The following is a 22,085-nucleotide window of genomic DNA, read 5'->3' as shown; positions in this document are numbered from 1 at the left end:
AACACTGCAAAATTTATGTTATATGGTAACTTAATATCAAGATCTAAAAGATTATACCAAAACAATATACTTTCAAAATGTAGTAGGTAAAAAATGAAACTTAAGCTGGGTACACAATAGGTCGACAAACGGCTGATCCATTTACACACTTACCAATCATATGCCTGTTGTGCCGGGCTTGACAGCTCAACTAGGCGTACATTTAAATTGCCCGTGCGCAGTTGAGTTGTCAATCACCTCCAGGTACCTGCAGCATGTGTATGGGCGATCGGCAGGTGACCATACACAACAAGAGCAATATATCTTGCAGAAATATCGTCCATCCGCTGTGTTGCACAGCAGATTGGATATGTCTGTGACTGAAGTAATTCACAGACAAATCCACTGTACACACCTGGCGATGAATTATAGATATATGCCCATTCAATGGAACAGGCGATATATCTATCAGTGTGTAACCTGCTTTAAGGTGGATTATTACTGTGTTTAACTGAAAATCGGTTTACAGAGAAGCTAAACTAAATATTTAACAAATTAGTATGCATTGATTATTCAGTCAGTGATTCTGTAACTACTAGTTGACTTTGAACTGCCAGAATTTTCAATGCAAAAAACACATCAGTTTTCTGACCCATACAATTTTTTCATTTTATAATATTGCTTGAAAAGTACACAAAGATACAGTACAATAGTCACAATAAGTCTTTGTAAAAATCCAGGTGCAGAAAATAGAATCTGTTTAATCTGTACAATATTCATTGTCTCTAAACTATTGTGTGTCACTGAAGAAATGGCATTGTCATTGTTTCTTTCCAGAACATTCAATGTAATCAACTTTACACAGAAGTTGCATCAAAAATGTAATTTAAAAAGCTATGCAGTGGAGCGGATAATTGAAAACATAAGATTTATTCTTTGCCAACACTGTGCAAAAAAATAAAAAATATATAAATAGGAGTTTCCAAAAACACAAAAAGTTTTAATTCAATGCACAAAGGCTGAATATTTGTTTAGTTCAATGTCATAATGATAAGTGTTCAGCAGCTATGCAGATCTTATGCAACAGTCTGTATTTTAAAAATAAATTTACAGTTTCTAAACATTCCTACCTTTCTAACACATACATATAGATAGTACATTATGGTATACAAATATGTCCAATATGATAAAACATTAATCTTTACTAGTAAAATCACACATAATGTAGCCTCTAATTTTGAGAGGTTGAATTTGGCTGCAAAAGTGGAAATCAGCTTTAAATCACCCATACAGTAATTTTTTAGAGAAAATTATTCTTGTACTTTCAAATCTTAAATTAAGTTAGCTATTACTAATACTTCTATGATGGTGTACTGGTAGGCAGTGTATTGGAGTCAGTTCCACAAAAGGTGAAAGCACTGTAGAAATTTTGTATGTGGGAGTGGGCAGACAATCTGTGTTGATGCAAGACAACAAAAAGGGAAAAAGTAACATGAGTCAGAGGGAGTGTGGACTGTGAAGAGGTAGGAGATGTTGAATGGGGAGAAGTGAATGAGTGCAACATTTATTGACTCAGAGTGAGTCGATAGGAAGACAAGACAATAATCAGTATTGAAGATAAAAGATATTTAAGAAGGGAGAGGTAGATGAAAGACAAGAGAGTAAGAATGTGCAGTAGTCCAGGCAGGAGATGACAAAGGCATGTATAAGAGATTTGACACAAGGATGGGTCTCATCCTGGAGAATTATCATATGTTAAAGTGGCAGGATTGGGAGATAGCATGAATTTGAGAAGTTGTGGAAGCCACCAAGGCAGAGGACATGAAGAAAAATAGAGAGTATTGTATTAGCAGCAGAAAGAGAGAGGTGAGAGGCAGAAAGGACCTTGGGTGGGGGTGAGGTGAAAATCAATAAACCCAGTCTTTGAGTTTAAGAATGTTTTAGGACATCCAGAAAAAGTTAGAAGAAAGACATTAGGAGATGTGAGAAAGGGTGGATAGAGAGTGGTGAGGGAAGGAGAAGTAGATTAGGGTATCCCCAGTATACTTTGTGTTCCATTGTTACACTGGTGGACTGAAACAGATCAATAATGTAAAGGATAAATTAGAGCAAAATAACTTTTCACTGTTGTTTACTTTGCAGACACATTTGTCCAAAATAATTTCACAGCTCAGGTTATGAATGCTCCAGTCTACTGTTTAAAGAAGTAATTGTAAGCTGAATATATGACCCGCCATCACATTTTATGAAGTTTGACAAGAACACTGTATACCACACATCGACAGTACATAACATAAGGAGTAATTAAAATTAGTTTTGAATATTTAAAAGTTCACTTACTAATTTCTTGATCAAGCATTAACTCCAAATCTTTAAGAATCTGTCTGATGTTCATCTGAAAATAGAGATCAAATATTATAATTCAATTTCAAAACAGATTTAAACAAAAAATAAAAAATGTGGGTATTTCTAACCTCTTCTTCTGGACAAGGAGATGTTGAAACTCCATCTATTATACTAAAGTTTTTCTCAACTTCATGATGACACCTGTATAAAATGGAAACAAGTGCTCTTTAATTTAATTTGCATGAGTAAATAGAGTAAGACATTAATAATTGTGCACAGAATTTTCACCGAAACTGAAATATTGCATAACATTTCTGTAGCAAAGCTATATAAATGAGTGGAAGTGTTTCATTAATACAAGTGTTTCATAATAATATGTTGCATTATTATTCTTGATACTTTGTGGGTTGGCTTTTTTTTGCTATATTTGTACATAAAGTAAAACAAATCACACCATTCAAAATGAATTGTGATATTCACATCCATTAAAAGTTCTGTACTTACAGATTTACTACCAATAAGGGAAAATAAGTCTTCAAGTGGAAAAATTTCCTGGGGAGCTGCTGGTTCTGTAAACCTAAACCATCAATTTAATTTGGTTAACCACCTTCAAAAGGCAGATAAGAAGGAATGGGATGGGTAGACTAAAATCCAGACATGGAAACTGCAAAACATCATGAAAAATGTCTATGTGTAGTAGCCTATAGGGTTTTTGCTAGGTTGCACCTTTGGACTAAAACAACTTTTTACCTCCAAAGCCCAGAATAATACATGGGGGAGAAGCGGTATCAGTGCACATAAAGTGCACTGATACCACTGCTCCCCCATATCATTGCTTAATACATCTACCCCGTAATGACATCACAGAAATACAAGTTTGTTAAGATAAGAAACAATTCCTGAACAGAAAAAAACAAATCTATTTAAAGCAACAGTAATTGCTTACAGTAGTACACAAATGGTCAAAGCAAAAACAATTAGACTGACTATATAATATCCAGCACGATCCAAGCAAATTAAAATTTCTTTGCTCATAAATATTCCTCTGTAAATCCTCAGCATAACATTGTTTACTCATTAATTTGCTTGCATATATTTTAATCTGTCAGGTAACAAGGTATAACTTATTTGTGTGTATAACATATATATAAAATTTCCTTTTGCACTCAACTTTGCAAATATATTACAGAATGCATTCGTTAATACATAAATTGCTATGTAATAATGTTTATGTAGAAAAAAAGATTTACAAAGTTGGTTATTAATTGTTTAAATACTAAGAGTATACTTATTCCTATACATATTTTATTACATATGAAATGATGTTGAAATTTTTTTTACTATAGACTTAGCGCTTTACATAACGTCTGGTGTTAGTGTGTAAGTGTGAAATATTTACTACAGTACTTCAACATTCTTTCCAAGTATATAAAAACAAACTATTCATTTTTTATATTAGTTATGACATGTTCTAACTCTTCATAAAATAATAAAAAGGTAGAAAATATATAGAAACATTTATTAAATTATAAATTAGCTCATTGAACATCAGAGAGGAAGCACTAGAAAACCTGCCAAATGAGATCTTAAATGCGGATGATGTGACTCAAAGTTAATTCAAGGGTCTGATTCTGATACATAAAATCTCCTATTTGTCTACTCTGCAATTTATTTTAATTATTACTTTTCACCAGATTGTATCTACAGGAGGGTCAGAGATTACAATGAAATCAGTCAAGAGCCTGAAACCTAATGAGACACAGCTGCAGGGGAAGAAAAGAAATATATATAATTAAGTTTTATATTTTGCTTAACAAGTAGCAAGAGCATTAGCAGAAAAGATTATTTCTCAGAAAAGCAAATGGGCTGGTAAAGACTTAAAGAAAAGAAAATTACCGTTCCATCAGGTGTTTTTTAAATATGAGATACACAGTAGATGATCATAATTTGCAAAGTATTTTAAACATAGCTACAGTATGTTGCACTGTAGATAATATCACAAATTGGATACCTTGTGTGTCATACAGTATATCTGTAATAGTTTACTTCTTTGTAAAAGTTATAAACAAAATTAAAAGGTTATTTGGTCCAAGACACTGGACATTATAACTGCATTTGGGTCTGACAAAAAGGTATTCTTTGCTCTATTACCTTATTTGTATAACTTTAACAAGATAGACTGAAAAACCCATATTTAGATTTTTTGCTAACAAGGCTCCGTGACTAAAAGCTGTAAACACATATATTTGGTTCATACATTTTGAATAATACTAGATATTGGTGTTTGGTTTCTTCTTTCCTTTATCTCTACTACAAATTTTCTGAACTCTCTAAAACCTCCAGAAATGAATCCTCACAAAAAGATTCTGAATAATACAAGCTTGCATTCGGTTGCTGTGGTACTGAATTCCCCACAACTCTGAAATGCAATAGAGGCCACCATACCATGAGGTGCAGCAAGGAGTTTCTCCACAACCTGACCTCAGCTGAAACATTGTCTACAAAGAGGCATTCATATTAGATTATACCAAAAAATGCAAATAAAGATCTGTCAAATGTTCCATCATTTAATGGCCAGTGCTGCAACTGAAGGGTGTAGGATGTACCTAAAACATTGAAAGTCATTCAGTGCCTGGAGCGTGGCTACTCTGAGTACTGACTATTTACATGGAGGAACAGCAGCTGCAGGCATATATAAGTGAAACCAAACATGTTCACCCATGTTTATAATTGTCTGGTAATGAGACTCTGGCTATTATCACACAGTCAAGTGCTCCACATTTAACAATAGTCAGTGCTGCCAACCTACACTCTATCCTAGATAAGCAGCAGAGTGGTGGGAGCATTTCACAAATGTTCAACATCCTCAAAGTCATCTTGAGTGATTATATTGATTAACTGCAACATCTTTATGCCTACAAATTACTCTGCATGACCATAATGTTCAAAGCATTAAATAGAGATTTCTTCCTGTCCTGTCTTCCCCTGCCTTTTTCTCTGTCTTCCTATGTTTTATTTCCTCCTCTGATGGTCGTTATCTGACCCAGCAGATCCTCCTGTGCTCCAATCACTTTTCAGAGCTACAGTTTGAGCAGGCTCTCTACTTGGCATCATGAACCGACCGACAGCATCATTGCGGTAGGCCACAGTGAGCTTTGCATTCCCCACTATGAGGCTCTGGCAAACAATTGGGCACATTTGCCTCCCTACTCCTCATTATCTGGCTACAACTCCTCTGTCCAGGATGGGGTCTTGTCAGTCTGGCTATTGCCAAATATTTCACACAGCTCCAAAGCCATTTCAATCATGGCAGGTATTGTTCCCCCAATTTCTGACATGCTCCCTACTCTGTGACTCCTCCTGTAGCTAGAATTCTTGCCCTGTATGGTGTGGCATCTGTTTCCTCATTGTTGCCTGCATACATGTTTACCTTACAAAAGTAACCAAACCGGTAGATGTCAAACTGAAGTCTGGCTGGCCTTATCTTATTCACCTTATCCCAGTTTATTCCTCCAGCCAGTTAGTAGTAAAGAAACAAATGGAGAAATGTGATATTATATTGTGTACAAAGCCTAGAAGCTAGACTTGTGTGTAAAATGTGTCAAATGATATATATTCATATTTTATACTAGCTGGGATACCTGGCATTGACCGGGTTAAAGAATGGATGCTAAAGTACACCTCTTGCCTTTATTTGTTAAAATTGTCCTCACCTACACTGTTATCCAGTTACATGTTTATTCATTAAAATTATTCAAATTAAACGCCTATTCTGAAATATTTTTTCATTTTTTATTCTGTATCTGTTTCACCCTATATCATCTCACATAAAACTATTTTCTCACAATAGGGACCATTTTTTAAGATAGATGTATACATACTCTGATATATGCACACCTAGGTTGGTTGAATGACAAGGCGTGCATATATCAGGGTGTGACCACACACACAAGAGTGGTGTATCGATTCCATATATATGTAATATATATGCACATACACACACATACATACATACATACATACACACCGAACCACAACTTACCTCCTCTTTAAGTCCAGAGTGTCTTTAGTATTTCCAAATAACTTTTGTATTAATTTAAAGCTTTTGATTTTTGAAAGGCATGGTATTTTTCTGGATGGTGGTGATTCTACACACAAAGAAATAAATCAGAAATGTTAAATTAATCAAATTGTAATTCTTCAAATAAATATACATATATATATATATATATATATACACACATATGCACATGGCTGTTTTTTTCTCTTGTACTTTATCTCCTAATAAGTTAAATAAGTGGGAGAACTACAGTACAAGTGAGCAAGTTTGTCAGAAATGTTAAACTATATATTAAACTTCTAAGGGAAAATTAAATAAGTGGTGGGCAGACAGGGCCTGCTGACACCTGCAAAAAATATAAATAAAAAAAAAAATATATATATATATATATATATATATATATATGAACAGATGTTGACCGGCACTCAAAAAAAGACAAATGCAAAATGCCCAGGTGCCTATCCAAGAGGAATATTCTATGTTTAGCACAACAATAGCAGATGGCACTCCAAGACTTGAAAATAAGTACAGACAGTCCATATCTAATAAAAATCCACATTTCAGAGCTCGGGGCTCTTTTATCAAGTTAATACAAAAATACAGTGAAATGGACATACATAAATACATACCTGTGACCATACACCACTGTGCTCATCCAATGCTGTCCCATCAGATGTTTGGCTAACATTTCAGAGACCATCATCACAGTGTATCTATGATCAAATATAAAATGATTGACTGGGTCCCACCTAGCCATAGAGGTGGTGACAGGGACCAAATGTTATCACAGAAAGAAGCTTTTTGGATTTACACTTTACAAATTGTACTACCTGGGGCCCTGAATGAAATGTTGTCCTTAAGTTGCTTCTTGTGATTCTCATTTAGATATGGTTATCTTATAGTGCTCTTTAGCTCTTTCCATTTTGTGTTATGATGATTGTCCCTGCTAATTATTCTATACCAAATGTGTTTCCCTTTCAGTATTAATTAATATTTTTCCTGATGAGATTCAGAAGAGATTATTCACACTCACCACCTTAAGCATTGCTGTTGCTCCACAAGGCAACTCCATTATGTGTAGAATATACATTTTGTGTATTTTATGCCTTTAAATGAGTATTGTTTCATACCATTTAAGTTAGATGGATATACAGAAGTGGTGTTCTTAGCTTATGGTTACAGTTTTTCCTATACTGTTCATATACTATTAATCCTATATGATGTGGTATGTATATATGATATACACACAGATATTTTGTGAATTCAAGCTGTTTTTGCTCATGATCCTCTGTTTATATATTGTCCATTACAGTGCTTTATTTATATGTTTTTGATACAGTTGCCATGGTGATGGTTCACGTCAGGTACATGCCCCCTAGTGAGTTACCGAGCGCTAGCATGGTGCACGTCTATGATGTCATCGGGACTCCGGTATTAAAGCACAGTGATGTATGGTCACAGGTATGTATTTATGTATGTTCATTTCACTGTATTTAATTGTATTGTCTTGATAAAAGAGCCCCAAAATCTGAAATGTTGACTTTTATTGGACACGGTCTGTCTGTATTCATTTTTAAGTCTCGGACTGCCATCTGCTATTGTTGTGCTATAATATATTTTATATATATACACACACACACACACAGACACAAACACCCACAATGTAATCACGGGCACTCTCCAAAAAGACTCCAGCTTTGCCTTACAATATATTTTTTATTGGTGATACCACACCCAATGGAACAAACATTTCTTCTTTCAATACTGGCATGCTTTTAAAACACAGACTCCTATTATCCAAACTTTTAGTGATAACAATGGCTCCTTATGGCATATATATTAACATACCATTAATGCACATAATAACAACAGCTTGTAATGTCCATTGACAACTATGTTTTATCCAGGTACAGTACTTTGATTAAAGTGTCCCTGACATCAGTCATAAATCTGTACTGGGGTCATGGTGCAAGCATTGAAACAAGCATCTTGTGCAGGAACATTTCTCTCAATATCCTTCAAAAACACGCCATGGTTACACATATAGTTGGATACAGTGGCTCTATGCCAAACATATCAAGTTTAGGATGCTGTACCTATGCTGTCTTCCGTCGACATCAGTCCCTTCTTGGACCATTCAAGACATGTAAAATATAGTAGTCCACCATCATCATGTGCCAGCAAATCTCCCAATGTGATTTGCCAGCCGGGATCTCCTTTATGCCACCCCTCATTAATGTCCCTTCTGTGCAGCTGTCCGCGTTAACGTGCATTCCACGCTACTGCGCATGCTCCCCCACTTCCGGTGTATGCTGGTCACATGACCATTACCTCATATGTTACGTCCTGGCTCTGCATTGTCTTGACAACACACAAACGTGACTTTACATGTGATCTCCCAATATTGAGTCACACAGGCCGGGGTTTGCGAAGCTACTATAGGGACAGATAGTATATATAACTGAGAGTGTATCATCACAACTGTGTGTCTGATCTCTCAAAATTGAACCCTGCAGCTGAAGGGCCAGGATAATAAATACCAGCAAACCTAAAGTGTTCCTGCGGCCCTCTGCTTGTATCCCAGCGGTTAGCTCACATATATAACCCAGCGTGGATCATGCAAAAACATTATTATCCACATATATCATATACAAACAAACTTCACTACCTCTACTATTTAATAACAATAAATCCACTAATCTTCACCTATACATAAAAATTGCTGTTATTCCATTACCTTACTGTGCTGCCAGGCACAAAAAGCTCTATTCAAGTTTTATAGATTTTTTTTTTATAAGAAACATCTAAAGTTGATGCTCTCGTTCAATTCTCTAGCAAAAGCCCTTCTAATAGAGCTATGGTAATTGGCCATACATTCTCTGAATGTTCTTATTGTCTTGCCAACGTAGTATAGTCCAGACGGGCACATTAAAAACATAGATGACATGTGTCGACATGCAAGTAAGCCGATTCTTAATGGGAATTTTTTGGTGCACTCCATGCAATGGAAGCACCCTATTTTATTAAATTTGAGCCTTTTGTTTAGTCTTTGGAAATTTTTCATCGGTTTCATAAACAATTGTTTAAGGTTCAGTACCCTGTAAAAGGTTACAAGTGGTGTCTTATTGAGGTTTTTCAATTCATCATCACTACCGATCAAAGGCTAATGTTTTTTCACTGATTTAGCAAATGTCATTGCTTTGGTGTTGGATTGAATGGTGATGACCATTTGACCATCTGTATTCTTTGATTTCCCACCACTATCATTCCTGCAGATTTTACATGCTCTTTTGAGGCATCTATTGATTACTTTTTGATCATATCCCATATCCAAAAACTGTTTTGCCATCTCTATCAATTGATCTTCTGCTCTATCCAACTGCGAATTGTTATGTATTACCCGGACAAATTGAGACTGACAACCCCTCTTTTAGTGCTTTTGGATGATGACTGGTGGCGTGAAGAAGGGAGTTCCGATCTGTGCTCTTGCGGAACAAAGTTCTTCCCAAGGTATTGCCTATTTTTATAAATAGAAACATCCAAAAACTCAATTCGTTCAGATTCAGCCCTAGATGTAAATCTAATAGGGCTATCCAAGGCATTTAAAATCTTTCACCATAGCCTCAAGAGACTCCCCTGTGCCCTGCCAAAGAATCAGTACATCATCTATAAACCTATAATAGTGCAGAATGCTGGGACCAAACTTTGGGTATATAAACGTACACTCATAGTGTGTCATATATAAATTGACGTACGCTGCCGCTGCAAAATTTGAACCCATTGTGGTCCCAGCATTCTGGGAAATGATTGTTTTCAAATGCACATCTAATCAAATCACATATGTAGTCAACTGGTGGACCAACAAATGTAGAATCTTCCACAATCTGTCGAATGGCTTCAATCCGCTCCCCATATGGGATCACCATATATAATGATGTCCCATCTAGGGTTGCTAACATCACACCTTCTGGTAACTCACCAATGTTTTTTTAATTTCTCCAACAAATCAGGAGTGTCTCTGATGTAACTTTCACTCATGACCACCAATTTTCATCTAGCCAACTGTGTGACACCCTACTTCCAACAGCCTATCAACTTTTTTCTTTATTTCCAACATTGGATTCATTTGAACTCTTGTATATACTTCCTCATCCTCCAACTGTTTTCTAATATCCAAATCATAGTATTTCCAATCCAACACAACCACAGCTCCTCCCATATCTGCCATCCGTATGACAATATCATCATTATTTTGTAAAGATTTCACAGCTTCTCATTGTTTCCTACTGAGATTACAGTGAATCTGATGTGTTTTACATTCATTTCTGTAATCATGCTCCACCATTCTAAGAATAGTTGTAATGCTATGACTGGTGGAATTAGGATCGAACATACTGGGTTGTTTGCCCAGGATTACATTGTGCTAACATTGACTACCATGTGATCATGGTGGATTTTTGTGGTGGCACCCTATAAGTCGATATGGTTGGATGAGTGGAAGTGCATACAAAATTAATGTAACAGTTAGAGTACCACATTGGTGTCTATAACAAATTTCACTTGCAACCCGAAAAAGAATATAAATTTAAAAATATTTTGTCATGAAGGAATAACAAAGTTTATATAGACACACACGATGAAAATAAAATTTATTACAAAACCCGGATCATCTTTTTTTCAAGAGAGATGTGGATATTTTATGTGTTAACTATCTGTGCAGCCAGATGATCTATATAAAGTTTCTTGATTATATCATATATTGTGGTTTAAAGGGGAAAGGTGTGCCTTTTTAAGTTATAGGCTATTGTAATTAGTTGTAGGTTGGACGTGCCACACCAGAGTTTGTTGTTGACAATGTTACAAAGTGGATTTAGATTCCTTGATGACCAGTTACTTGAAAATGCAGAAAATGTGCAGGTTAGCCTCACGGATGAAGATGCAGAAAAAGTCCTATTTGAAGTGGAGGAGTTTGGTGATTTGCCTGTTGAGACAGCTTTAGATCTTTATTATAGATTATTGAAATTAAGTAAAGGAGAGGTAGATCTGGTGCTACATGAGCAATTATTGTCCGACTACTTCAGACAAAAAAAGATCCCAAGGGGATTTAGGGTCCACAACACCCACACCATTGTCCGCACTAACCCTGCTTTTTGTAGCAAATGGTGAGGGGTGTTGAACAAGTGTTCCTTGGAACTGATTATTATGGTTGTGGAAGAAGTAGGGAGTGAGCTGAAAAAAACGAGGGCTGACTTTCACAGTTCAGGAGTGAGTCGCAAGTGAAGTTAACTGAGGATAGGTCTGAAAAATGGATGGAGAAACTCACATCCAGTGTTGATCGCTACAAATAAGAGTTGATAGCCTTTAAAAGGAATAAATTATAAGTAGTATTAAATAATTACAGGACACAAAGTGTATTCTTGACTTACGGGTGAATGACCCAAATTTAATAGACCCAGGTTCAGAACAAATAGGAAGAGAACCCTGTTCACGGTAGATTCATCCTATTCCTCCTCAGATGTTGAACAAAATACGCAATTATCCCTGAGTGGTGTGGCTCTTTTTTTAGAGGCACTAGAAAGGGCCACTATAGACCCAGGATTAGGGGGACAAAAAGGTCTATGATGAAGAGGGGAGGGGGAAGAAGAGGAAGGCAGAGATGGTAAAGCATAGTGTTTTTAACCTATCCAAATACAAATAGTCTGTACATGAAGAGTCGGTTTTGTCATTAGGACTGTCTTTCATGGATGATGTACTGATTCTTTGGCAGGGCATGGTGGAGTCTCTTGAGGCTATGGTGAAACACTTAAATGACTTGGATAGCCTTACTAGATTTACATCTAGGGCTGAATCTGAACAAATTGAGTTTTTGGATGTCTGTATTTATAAAATAGGCTATACATTGGGCACAATTTAGTTCAACAAGAGCAGAGATTGGAACTCCCTTCTTCACGCCACCAGACATCATCCAAAAGCACTAAAAGAGGGGTTGCCAGCCTCCCAATTTGTCAGGGTAATACATAACAATTCGTAAATGGATAGAGCAGAAAATAAATTGATAGAGATGGCAAAACAGTTTTTGGAAATGGGATATGATCAAAAAGTAATCAATAGATGCCTCAAAAGGGCACGCAAAATCTGCAAGAATGATAGTGGTGGGAAGTCAATGAATACAGATTGTCGAATGGTCATCACCATTCAATTCAACAACAAGGCAATTACATTTGCTAAATCAGTGAAAAAACATTAGCCTTTGATCCATAGTGATGATAAATTGAAAAACCTTGATAAGACACCACTTGTAGCCTTTAAAATGGGACTAAACCTTCAACAATTGTTCATGAAACTGATTAAAACTTTCCAAAGACTCAACAAAAGGATTTAGGAGCAACTTGGCTCAAATTTAATAAAATGGGGTGCTTCCATTGCGAGGGGTGCACCACATGTGGGGGCATGATTACAGGAAATAAGTTTGCTCACCCACACTTGGGAAGGAAAATTCCCATTAAGGATCGACTTAGTTGCATGTCGACACATCATCTATGTTTTAAAATGCCCGTGTGGACTTTACTACATCGGCAAGACAATAAGAACATTCAGAGAATGTATGGCAATCAATGCTCTATTATAAGGACTTTTGCTGAGGGCCATAGTGATAAGCCGGTGGCAAGACATTGCATGGAAGTGGGACATAAAGTGGCAACGTTAAAGTCTGTTTTGATTGACCATGTCCCCAAAAGAACAAGGGGAGGAGATAGTGAAAGGATCCTCTTGCAAAAGGAGTCTCCATTGGATATACTCCTTGGACACAATATCCCCTAAAGGATTGAATGAGAGCATCAACTTTAGATGCTTCTTAGAATTCTTTTTGTTTATAAGGTTCGAATAGATTTTTTTTATGCCTGGCAGCACAGTAAGGTAATAAAATAATAGCAATTTTTATGTATGCGTGAAGATTAGTGGATTTATTGATATTAAATAGTAGAGGTAGTGAAGTTTGTTTGTATATATTTGTGGTTGTTATTGCATGATCCATGCTGGGTTATATATGTGAACTAACCGCCGGCATATGAGCAAGGGCTGCAGGAACACTTTAGGTTTGCTGGTATTTTTTATCATGTCCCTTCAGCTACAGGGTTCAACACTGAGAGATCAGACACACTGTTGTGTTGATACACTCTCGGTTATATATACTATCTGTTCCTCCAGTAGCTACGCGACACTAGCCTGTGTGACTTAAAATTGGGAGATCACATGATCGCGTTTGTGCATTGTCAAGACAACACAGAGCGAAGACTTAATATTTGAGGTAATGGTCATGTTACCGGTATACACAGGAAGTGGGGGAGCATGTGCAGTAGTGTGGAACACACGCTAACGCGGACAGCTGCACAGCAGGGACAGTAATGATGGGCGGCATAAAGGAGATCCTGGCTGGTAAATCACATTGGGAGATTTGCTGGCACATGATGATGGTTGACTGTATGTTGCATATCTTGAATGGTCCAAGAAGGGACAGAGGTCGACGTACGATGGTATAGGTACAGCATCCTAAACTTGATCAGTTTTGCATAGAGCCACTGTATCCAACTATATGTGTAACCATGGCATGTTTTTGAAGGATATTGAGAGAAAAGTTCCTGCACAAGATGTTTGTTTCAATGCTTGCACCATGACCCCAGTACAGATTTATGACTGATGTTAGGGACACTTTAGTTAATCAAAGTACCTGCATAAAACATAGGTGTCAATGGACGTTACAGGCTGTTGTTATTATGTACATTAATGGTATGTTAATATATATGCCATAAGGAGCCATCGGTATCACTAAAAGTTTGGATAATAGGAGTCAGTGTTTTAAAAGCATGCCAGTATTAAAAGAAGAAATGTCGTTTCATCAGATGTGGTATCACCAGTAAAAAAAAATTATATGGCAAAGTTGCAGTCTTTTTGGAGAGTGCCCGTGATTACATTATTCTAGTATTGACCACCATGTGATCATGGTGGATCTGTGTGGTAAGCACCCCACAAGTCAGTATGGTTGGTTGGATGCAAGTGCATACAAAATATATATATATATATATATATATACACAGTATATAGCCACAAATTTGAACAGCACATGGAGGCTTACAATAAACAATTATATTTTGAGCAATGTTTCGGGTCACAACCCACTATCTCAAACCCACACCAACAATTTTAGTTGGTGTGGGCTTGAAAAAGGGGGTTGCACCCCGAAAATGTTGCTCAATACATCAATTTGTTTATTGTAAGCCTCCGTGTGCTGTTCTTATTTGTGGCTGCATGATTCTTTGGACTAGAGCACCGAAGCATATTATCAACTATTGGCAGTGCCGACTGCATTACAATATATATATACATATATATATATATAAAATTTCCAATACAATCCGGCACTCTCCTGTACATAAGGCAACTTATTGCATGCTCATTGCTCCTCATGTTATATGCTCTTTAGGTAGGTAAGAAAACACTACACCATGCTCGGCACTGCAGTATATACGAAATGTTTTCAAATAGGTGACATTTCCAGCAACATTTCTGGACCACGCGGGGCTCTGTCTTCAGGCTGTCATGCAGGAAAATGAGAACAAAAAAAGAAGAAAGAAACACTGATCTTATAACCCTACCGTAGTGATGCACGCTGTCCCGGAGAATGTAGGCACCCTGCTGTGCACTGGGATGCAGTTCAGTGAAGTAGGCACTGTGCACCTGCCGGTTGCTATGCATCCCGCTGCTTTCTACCTCTCTGGGATGCGGCAGGGTGCCTACAACCTCCGGGACAGCATTCATCACTACAGTGAGGTTATAAGGTAAGATCAGTGTTTCTTTCTTTTTTTCTCATTTACCTGCATGACAGCCTGAGGACAGAACCCTGCCTGGTCCAGAAACGTTGTAACAAAAATAGGAGACACCGTATTACAAAATCCTTTAATAAAAAGAGAGGCTCCTCATTTATTAGACACTTAATTAATTTCTGAGGGATCCTCCTTTGGATATGCTTTCACCAATCAGAGCACTCCTATTCATTCTGTTAAAAGTGGCAGACAGTGAGCACTCATTACCATTAATACAACCTAAATGTAAAGCACTGTTTCAAAATAAAAAGCAAGAACATTTAAAAAAAAAAAAAACTTATAAAATTGAAACAGATTTTAATAAAAGTAAGAAATCTTTGTGTTTCCTTTATGCATGCTGATTTTTAATGCAGGGTGATTGTACTATTCAAACATTACTAGTCTCAGAATATAGGGTATACAATCAGGAAGCTGGCTGCCTTAATACCGGCAGCCGGCTTCCCGAGTGTAATATCCCGGTGAGGGATGAAATGCCGGGCATCTAGATGTAGACGCCTGACATTTCCCCAACGCCGGGAGACAGGCGGCCGGCATCCCGATTGAAGAGATGCCGGGCGCCGCGAGCGGACAGCCGTGGGGGTGAGGGTTTTGGTTAGGCTAGGTGAGGGAGGGTTAGAGTTAGGCACCCCTGGGGAGGACTTATGGTTAGGCACCCCCCTGGGGGACTTAGGTGTAGGCAGCGGGGAAGGGGGGGATTAGGGTTAGTCACCTGGGGGGGAGGTTAGGGTTAGGCATCCCTAATGTGGGTTAGGTTAGTAGATACTTAGCACGTTCGGGATTTCCAGCACTGTTGGGCTTATGCTGCCGGGAACTCTGCATCTGTCGGCCAGGCACTGCCGGGAATCGAATTGCTGGCCATGCGGCTGGTGGTATTTCATACCGATTCCAAATATAGTGGGTGAGGGATATAAAAGTATTTATTTCTTGGGTAATATTTGGAACCATCTTGTCCAAGTATGAAATAAAAAGCTATAAATCCTAGGGGTATACTTATTAAGAATTTGAAGTGCTAGTTTAGTAACCGTCCCATTTTTTAAAAATGGAAGATGGTGTATTCTCTAATTTACACCCCCTGATTTTGTTACCCCAGAAACGAAGATGCTAATACAAACCATGCTCTTTACACAATTGTATTCCACTCAATGAGAAATTTAAAATTACACTTAACAAAGATAGCTCAATTAATATGTACAGTACATCTATATTATCCAATGTCAATATTCGGAATCAGTATGGAATCCCAGCTGCCGCATGGCCGGCAGTTCGTTTCCCGGCAGTGGCAGCCCGACAGATCAGCAGAGCCTGGCAGCGGAAGCCCATCAGCGCTGGAAATCCTGATTGTCCCTAAGGTAAGTATAAACTAACCTAACCCCCTAACCTCCCCCCCAAGTGCCTAACCCTAATCCCCCCTCTAAGTGCCTAACCCTAATCCCCCCTCTAAGTGCCTAACCCTAACCACCCCTTCCACCCTGCCTAAACCTAAGTCCCCCAGGGGGGTGCATAACCCTATCCCCCCCTTCCCCTAGCCTAACCCTAACCCTCCCGGGGGGGTGCCTAACCATAAGTACCCCCTGGGTGCCCTAAACCTAACCCTCCCCCCCACGGCTGTCTGCTCGTGGCATCCGGCACCCCTTCAATCTGGATGCCGGGCACTGGCACCGGTCTCCCAGCATCGGGTAAATGACAGGCGTCTAGATATAGAAACCGGTCATTTATCCCTTGCCGGGATAAAGCAGCAGGGAAGCTGGCTGTCAGTATTAAGGCAGCCGGTTTCCCGACTGCATACCCTATATTCAAGTTAGCTGGCTTCTATACACATGGGATACTGCATATTTCTCTATTTCAGGTCATTGCTTTAGTGCAGATACAGGAGGTTTACGTATTCAGTGAGTTACTGTAACCACATACAATAATCTATATAAATAAAAATGGTATAAATCCCAATAATTTTTAATAAAAGTTCATAAATAGTCCAAACACTGCTTACAGTGTAACAAAAGCAAAGTGCATTGATGAAAACAGCAGTTCTGGTGCTATTAACTGTTTCACTTTCCTATTTAAATGCGATCTGGGGCGAGATGCACTAACAGAGTGCAAAACTTACAACCGGATACCGCAATTGTACTGATCGCATATGCACTAACATATGCGATCTGTACAGCAAAGGTAAGAGCTGTCCTTGCGATCCCTGCCGCCTTGTGGACTTCCGGGTTTATGACCTGGAAGTCCATCGGCGCATGCGCAGAGTGACGCGGCGGCCGCGGGGCATGCTGTGAGGGATTGGATCCCTCGTAGCAGCGCGATGTGGTAGAAGCCCATAGGCTTCTATAGGGTAGAGCCAGCTAAAGCTGGCCTTACCCTCCGCATCAGAGCCCGGCGGCCAGCTGATTGACACATACGGAAAATGTGGTAAACAGGGGTTTTACCGAATTTTCCATTTAGTGCATCCTAGCCCAGGCATTTAAATGAGGTGACACCATTGATTGCTGGGGATCATCAGATTTACTCTCCCGGTATCAGGTGAATATGAAATAACAAGAGACATATGTTGCAATGGTGTATTATCTGTGGTATCACACTTGCAGGTGCATTATGAGTAGAAATGCGCAGGGGCACCGAGAGGGGGGAGCAGGTACTAATTACCCAGGCCCGGGCTTTCTGGAGGGGCCCATCAGGGGCCTGGATCTGGTGCCACCCCCTCCTCCATCTTTTATTACAGCAGCACAGTTGGGCTGCACTGAGAGACTGCTCGCGGCTGCTAAGTAGCCGCCGCAGCAGTCTCCTGTGCCTTTGGGGGGAGCGATCACACTGATCGGGCCCCCCATTGGCAATGCGCCAGGCTCAGGGGGCTCACAGTGCCCCCCTCCCCAACACACAGTGCCACCAAGCGGCACTGCAAAAATATTTATATTACTTTTTTCTCTAAGGTGGTGTGGCCAGGCCTCCCACAATTAGGCCATTCCCCCTTCATCCAGGCCCGGCATCACTCTTGGCATGCCTGGAAAAGGTGTGCTGGACCATGTTTGCTGGTTTTTGGTTCTAATTTATCATTTGGTTTTGGATTTTTTCCAAAAACTGGCAAACAAAGCCTAAATCACATAATTTTGGTCTTTTTTTGTTCATAGAGTATTATTAACCTCAATAACATTATTTTCCAGTCATTTCCACTCAGTTTTGACCACTTCACAGTATTGTTCACCAGTTTACTGTAGTTGAAAGGTTGGCTGGCTAAACTAAGCAACAGAGCAGCTGCACAAATACACAACAGTTATTTCTGTTTAAACATGTTTTGCAAATTAGTAATGTATTCGCAATAACCAATCAAACCAACTCACATGTACTTTCAAAAGAAAACAATCCAACAAAGAAATTTACTAAGCACCGTGCATGGAATATCATTGCTCTAAAGTAGCAGTAGTTAACAAACAGCAAAGAAAAAAAAAAACCTCTGTCCTTGGGGCTGGGGGCCACTGATGACTGGAAATCTGTGCCGATGGAAATGACCGATCACTCAGACTTTTTGTTCAGCAGCTCCCCAAAATCTCCCAAACTATAAAAACAGCATTCTGTATCTATTGGTTGGATACAATGCAAGTTACAGTGCGGACAGGATACAGTGTTGGTCGGCCATAGTGTGTGTCAAATACAGTGCGGGTCATATACAGCACAGGTCAGATACACAGTGCGGGGCGGATACAGTGCGGGTTGGATACACCATGGGTTGGACATAGCATGGGTCACATACAGTACAGGATGCAGTGTGGGTTGGAAACAGCATGTGTCAGATACAGAGCAGGTTACAGTGCAGGTCAGATACAGAGAGGGTTACAGTGCAGTTCAAATACAGTGTGAGTTGGATACAGTGTAGGTTGTATACAGTACATCAATGGTGCACTTACTGTGATAGAGGGTACCAACATTGTCTTCAGTGAAGGAGTGCTGGCAGAGTTGGCAGTACGGGATTACTGTGCCCTCAATGCATGTGTGTTGGCAATGTAAGTGTGCCAGTGGTGTCGTCAGTATGGGTGTGGCAGAAGGTTCATGTGGGCGGTTCAGCATTATATAGTGCTTGAAATTTGGTGTTTTTTGATCAGGGTTGTGCAGAAAAGGTAGACAGGGAGGCCATACACTTTTTACTCCAGAGTTTTGACTATAAAAATGATTATAATTAAACAAAGAAGATATGTATAGTATTTTCTTTAAATCTTTCATATAATTTTCATCTTTAAAACTCTGGAGTATACCTGACTATGACAGGAGATACTCTGCCTCACCTGACTGCACATCACTGGTGCCAGCAGTGTTTGCAGTGCAGGAGTGCCAGCAGTGTCCTCAGTGCGGGGGTGCTGACAGTGTTCTCCATGCTGGGATACAGTGGTGTCCTCAGCGTGGGAGTGCTGGTGGTGTCAGCAGTGCAAGAGTGCCAGCAGTGTTCTCAGTGCAGAGGTGCCTGAAGTGTCAGCAGTGTAGGGGTGCCAGCAGTGTCGGCAGTGCAAGATTGGCAGTAGTGTTCTCAGCGCAGAGGTGCCAGCAGTGTCGGCAGTGCAAGAGTGCTTGCAGTGTCCTCAGTGCGGGAGTGCCAGCAGTGATGGCATTGTGGGAGTGCCGGCATTATCTGCAGTGCGGGGGTGCCAGCGGTGTTGGCACTGCAGGGGTGCCAACGGCATCGGCACTGCAGGTGGGGGCCGCCATCTTGTACCCGTCTGCCCCATTAAAGTCTATGGGGAAGGACTCATTGGCCGAGGTGTGACAGATGACTATCATTCAATGAGCGGTCAGCCCATTGATTTTAATCTGACTTGTGAAACTTTCACCCAAGCCAATACCGCGAGATCTGACAGGTGGATCTTGAGGTTTTGGCTCAGCTAGCGATCAGAGGCAGACAGGGAGAAATGAGTTGTGCCTTGGTTAGCCTCAGATCCAGAAAATTATGAGATGACATTTTGCATTAATCCCCACAAGTAATGTGCTTTCAGGTTAGGTAAGTAGAGGCACTACTTCCCTTCAATCTGATCCCCAGCATTTTTCTCCATTATAGGCACCAATCTGAGGATCAATTTGCTTGATTCATTTTCATGAAATGATAATGAATCAAGCGCACTGCATAGTGCATAAATCTTTTTATTTTTAATTCTAGCACACCAGTGGTAATAAAATTGTCATGCCTTAATCATCATGGTATGTATGTTGTATACATATACAGTATTTGTGTAAGATCCACCTAGTGGTCAGCCTAATATAAACTTAGTTAGAACCTCATAGGCTTCCATCGAATCTCCCCAATACACCCTGGATTTATGATAATGTCACAGACTGACCATTTTACCTCATGTACCCAAGTAGGTGCAGGCAGTGGCCTGCTGGGCCGGGGGACAGGGTGCCATGTGCCCCCTGGGCCGCAGCGTCATGCGGGCCGCTGGCCGGTGCAGTCTGTGTCACTGTGACACATACTGCACTGTGTGTGTAGCGCTGACCGGATTGAGTTCGGTCAGCGCTACACTGACAAACACACAGCCGCCGGCTCCGGCAGCTGTGTGTTTGTTGTAAGCAGCCACCAATGAGAGTCTGTCAGACTCTCATTAGCTGCTGCTGCTGAGCCCACTGCGGGAACCGCTCCATCTTCTGGTTCCTGCAGTGGGGAATGGGAGAGACATCATGATGTCATATGATGTCTCTCCCATAATGCAGAGCGGCCCGGCCCTGGAGGACAGACGAGGAGCAGATGGCGGCGGCGGGAGCATGGATTCAGGTAAGTGTTTTTTTTTATTTAGTTTTTTATATTATGTGTGTCTACTGGGGGGGTCTGGCACTACTGGGGGCACTACAAAGGGGGGGACTACTACTACTGGGGACTACTACTACTGGAGACACTACAAGGGGGGTTGGGGACTACTACTACCGGGGGCACTACAAGGGGGAGGGGACTACTACAACTGGGGACTACTTCAACTGGGGGCACTATAAGGGGACTACTACTACTACTACTACTACTACTGAGGACTACTACTACTGGGGGCACTACAAGGGGGAGGGGACTACTACAACTGGGGACTACTACTACTGGGAGCACTATAAGGGGACTACTACTATTTCTACTGGGGGCACTACAAGGGGGGTGGGGGACTACTACTACTGGGGACACTACAAGGGGGGGACTACTACTACTACTGGGGACACTACAAGGGGGGACTACTACTTGGGGCACTACAGGGGAGGACTACTACTACTGGGGGCACTACAAGGGGGGGACTACTACTACTGGGGCCACTACAAGGGGGGACTACTACTACTGGGGGCACTACAAGGGGGGACTACTACTAATGGGGGCACTACAAAGGGGGGGACTACTACTACTGGGGGCACTGCAAAGGGGGGGACTACTACTACTGGGGGGACTACAAGAGGGGGACTACTACTGGGGGCACTACTGGAGGCCTGCATAAGGGTGTTCTCTCTTGTGGCACATGGGGGCACTGCATATAGGCACTACGACAGGGGGCTGCCTTAATCTTCATTTTTACCTTAATCCCATATGGACCTGCCTCCTCCCTGGAACATTTGAGGGGGGGCGCTGTAGCACGCATATTCTTCGGACACCCTGGCTACACGCTACTCCTCTGCCAGGACCGCCTGCATGCATTTGCCCCCCAGGCACAGTGCCCCTGTCATTTACCACCCAGACCCCCAATCATACATCGGGGAGAAGCAGTATCAGCATACATAACGTGCGCTGATACAGTTTCTGGGCTTCGTACATCTCCTCCACTGTGCCTAGTGCATGTTTTTATGTTTGCATTGCAAGGAGTTGCAATGCAAACATA

The 22,085-nt window shown here is 40.3% G+C and overlaps 1 protein-coding gene across 1 annotated transcript in view; it reads right to left on the bottom strand.

The window, feature by feature from the left end:
- The window catches only part of LOC148514772 (uncharacterized), a 299,637-nt gene that overhangs the window by 181,819 nt on the left and 95,733 nt on the right, over positions 1-22,085 (bottom strand). The window contains exons 3-5 of the mRNA XM_088481004.1: positions 6,368-6,473; positions 2,454-2,526; positions 2,320-2,374 (exon numbers count right to left, since the gene is read on the bottom strand). Coding sequence (XP_088337130.1) covers positions 2,320-2,374; positions 2,454-2,526; positions 6,368-6,473 — 234 coding nt within the window. The remainder of the gene's footprint in view (positions 1-2,319; positions 2,375-2,453; positions 2,527-6,367; positions 6,474-22,085) is intronic.

Source organism: Taudactylus pleione, unplaced genomic scaffold (assembly GCF_031769625.1).
Source record: "Taudactylus pleione unplaced genomic scaffold, aTauple2 ptg000259l, whole genome shotgun sequence".
NCBI classification, from domain to species: Eukaryota; Metazoa; Chordata; class Amphibia; order Anura; family Myobatrachidae; genus Taudactylus; species Taudactylus pleione.
This window is presented reverse-complemented; position numbering and strand designations above follow the sequence as displayed.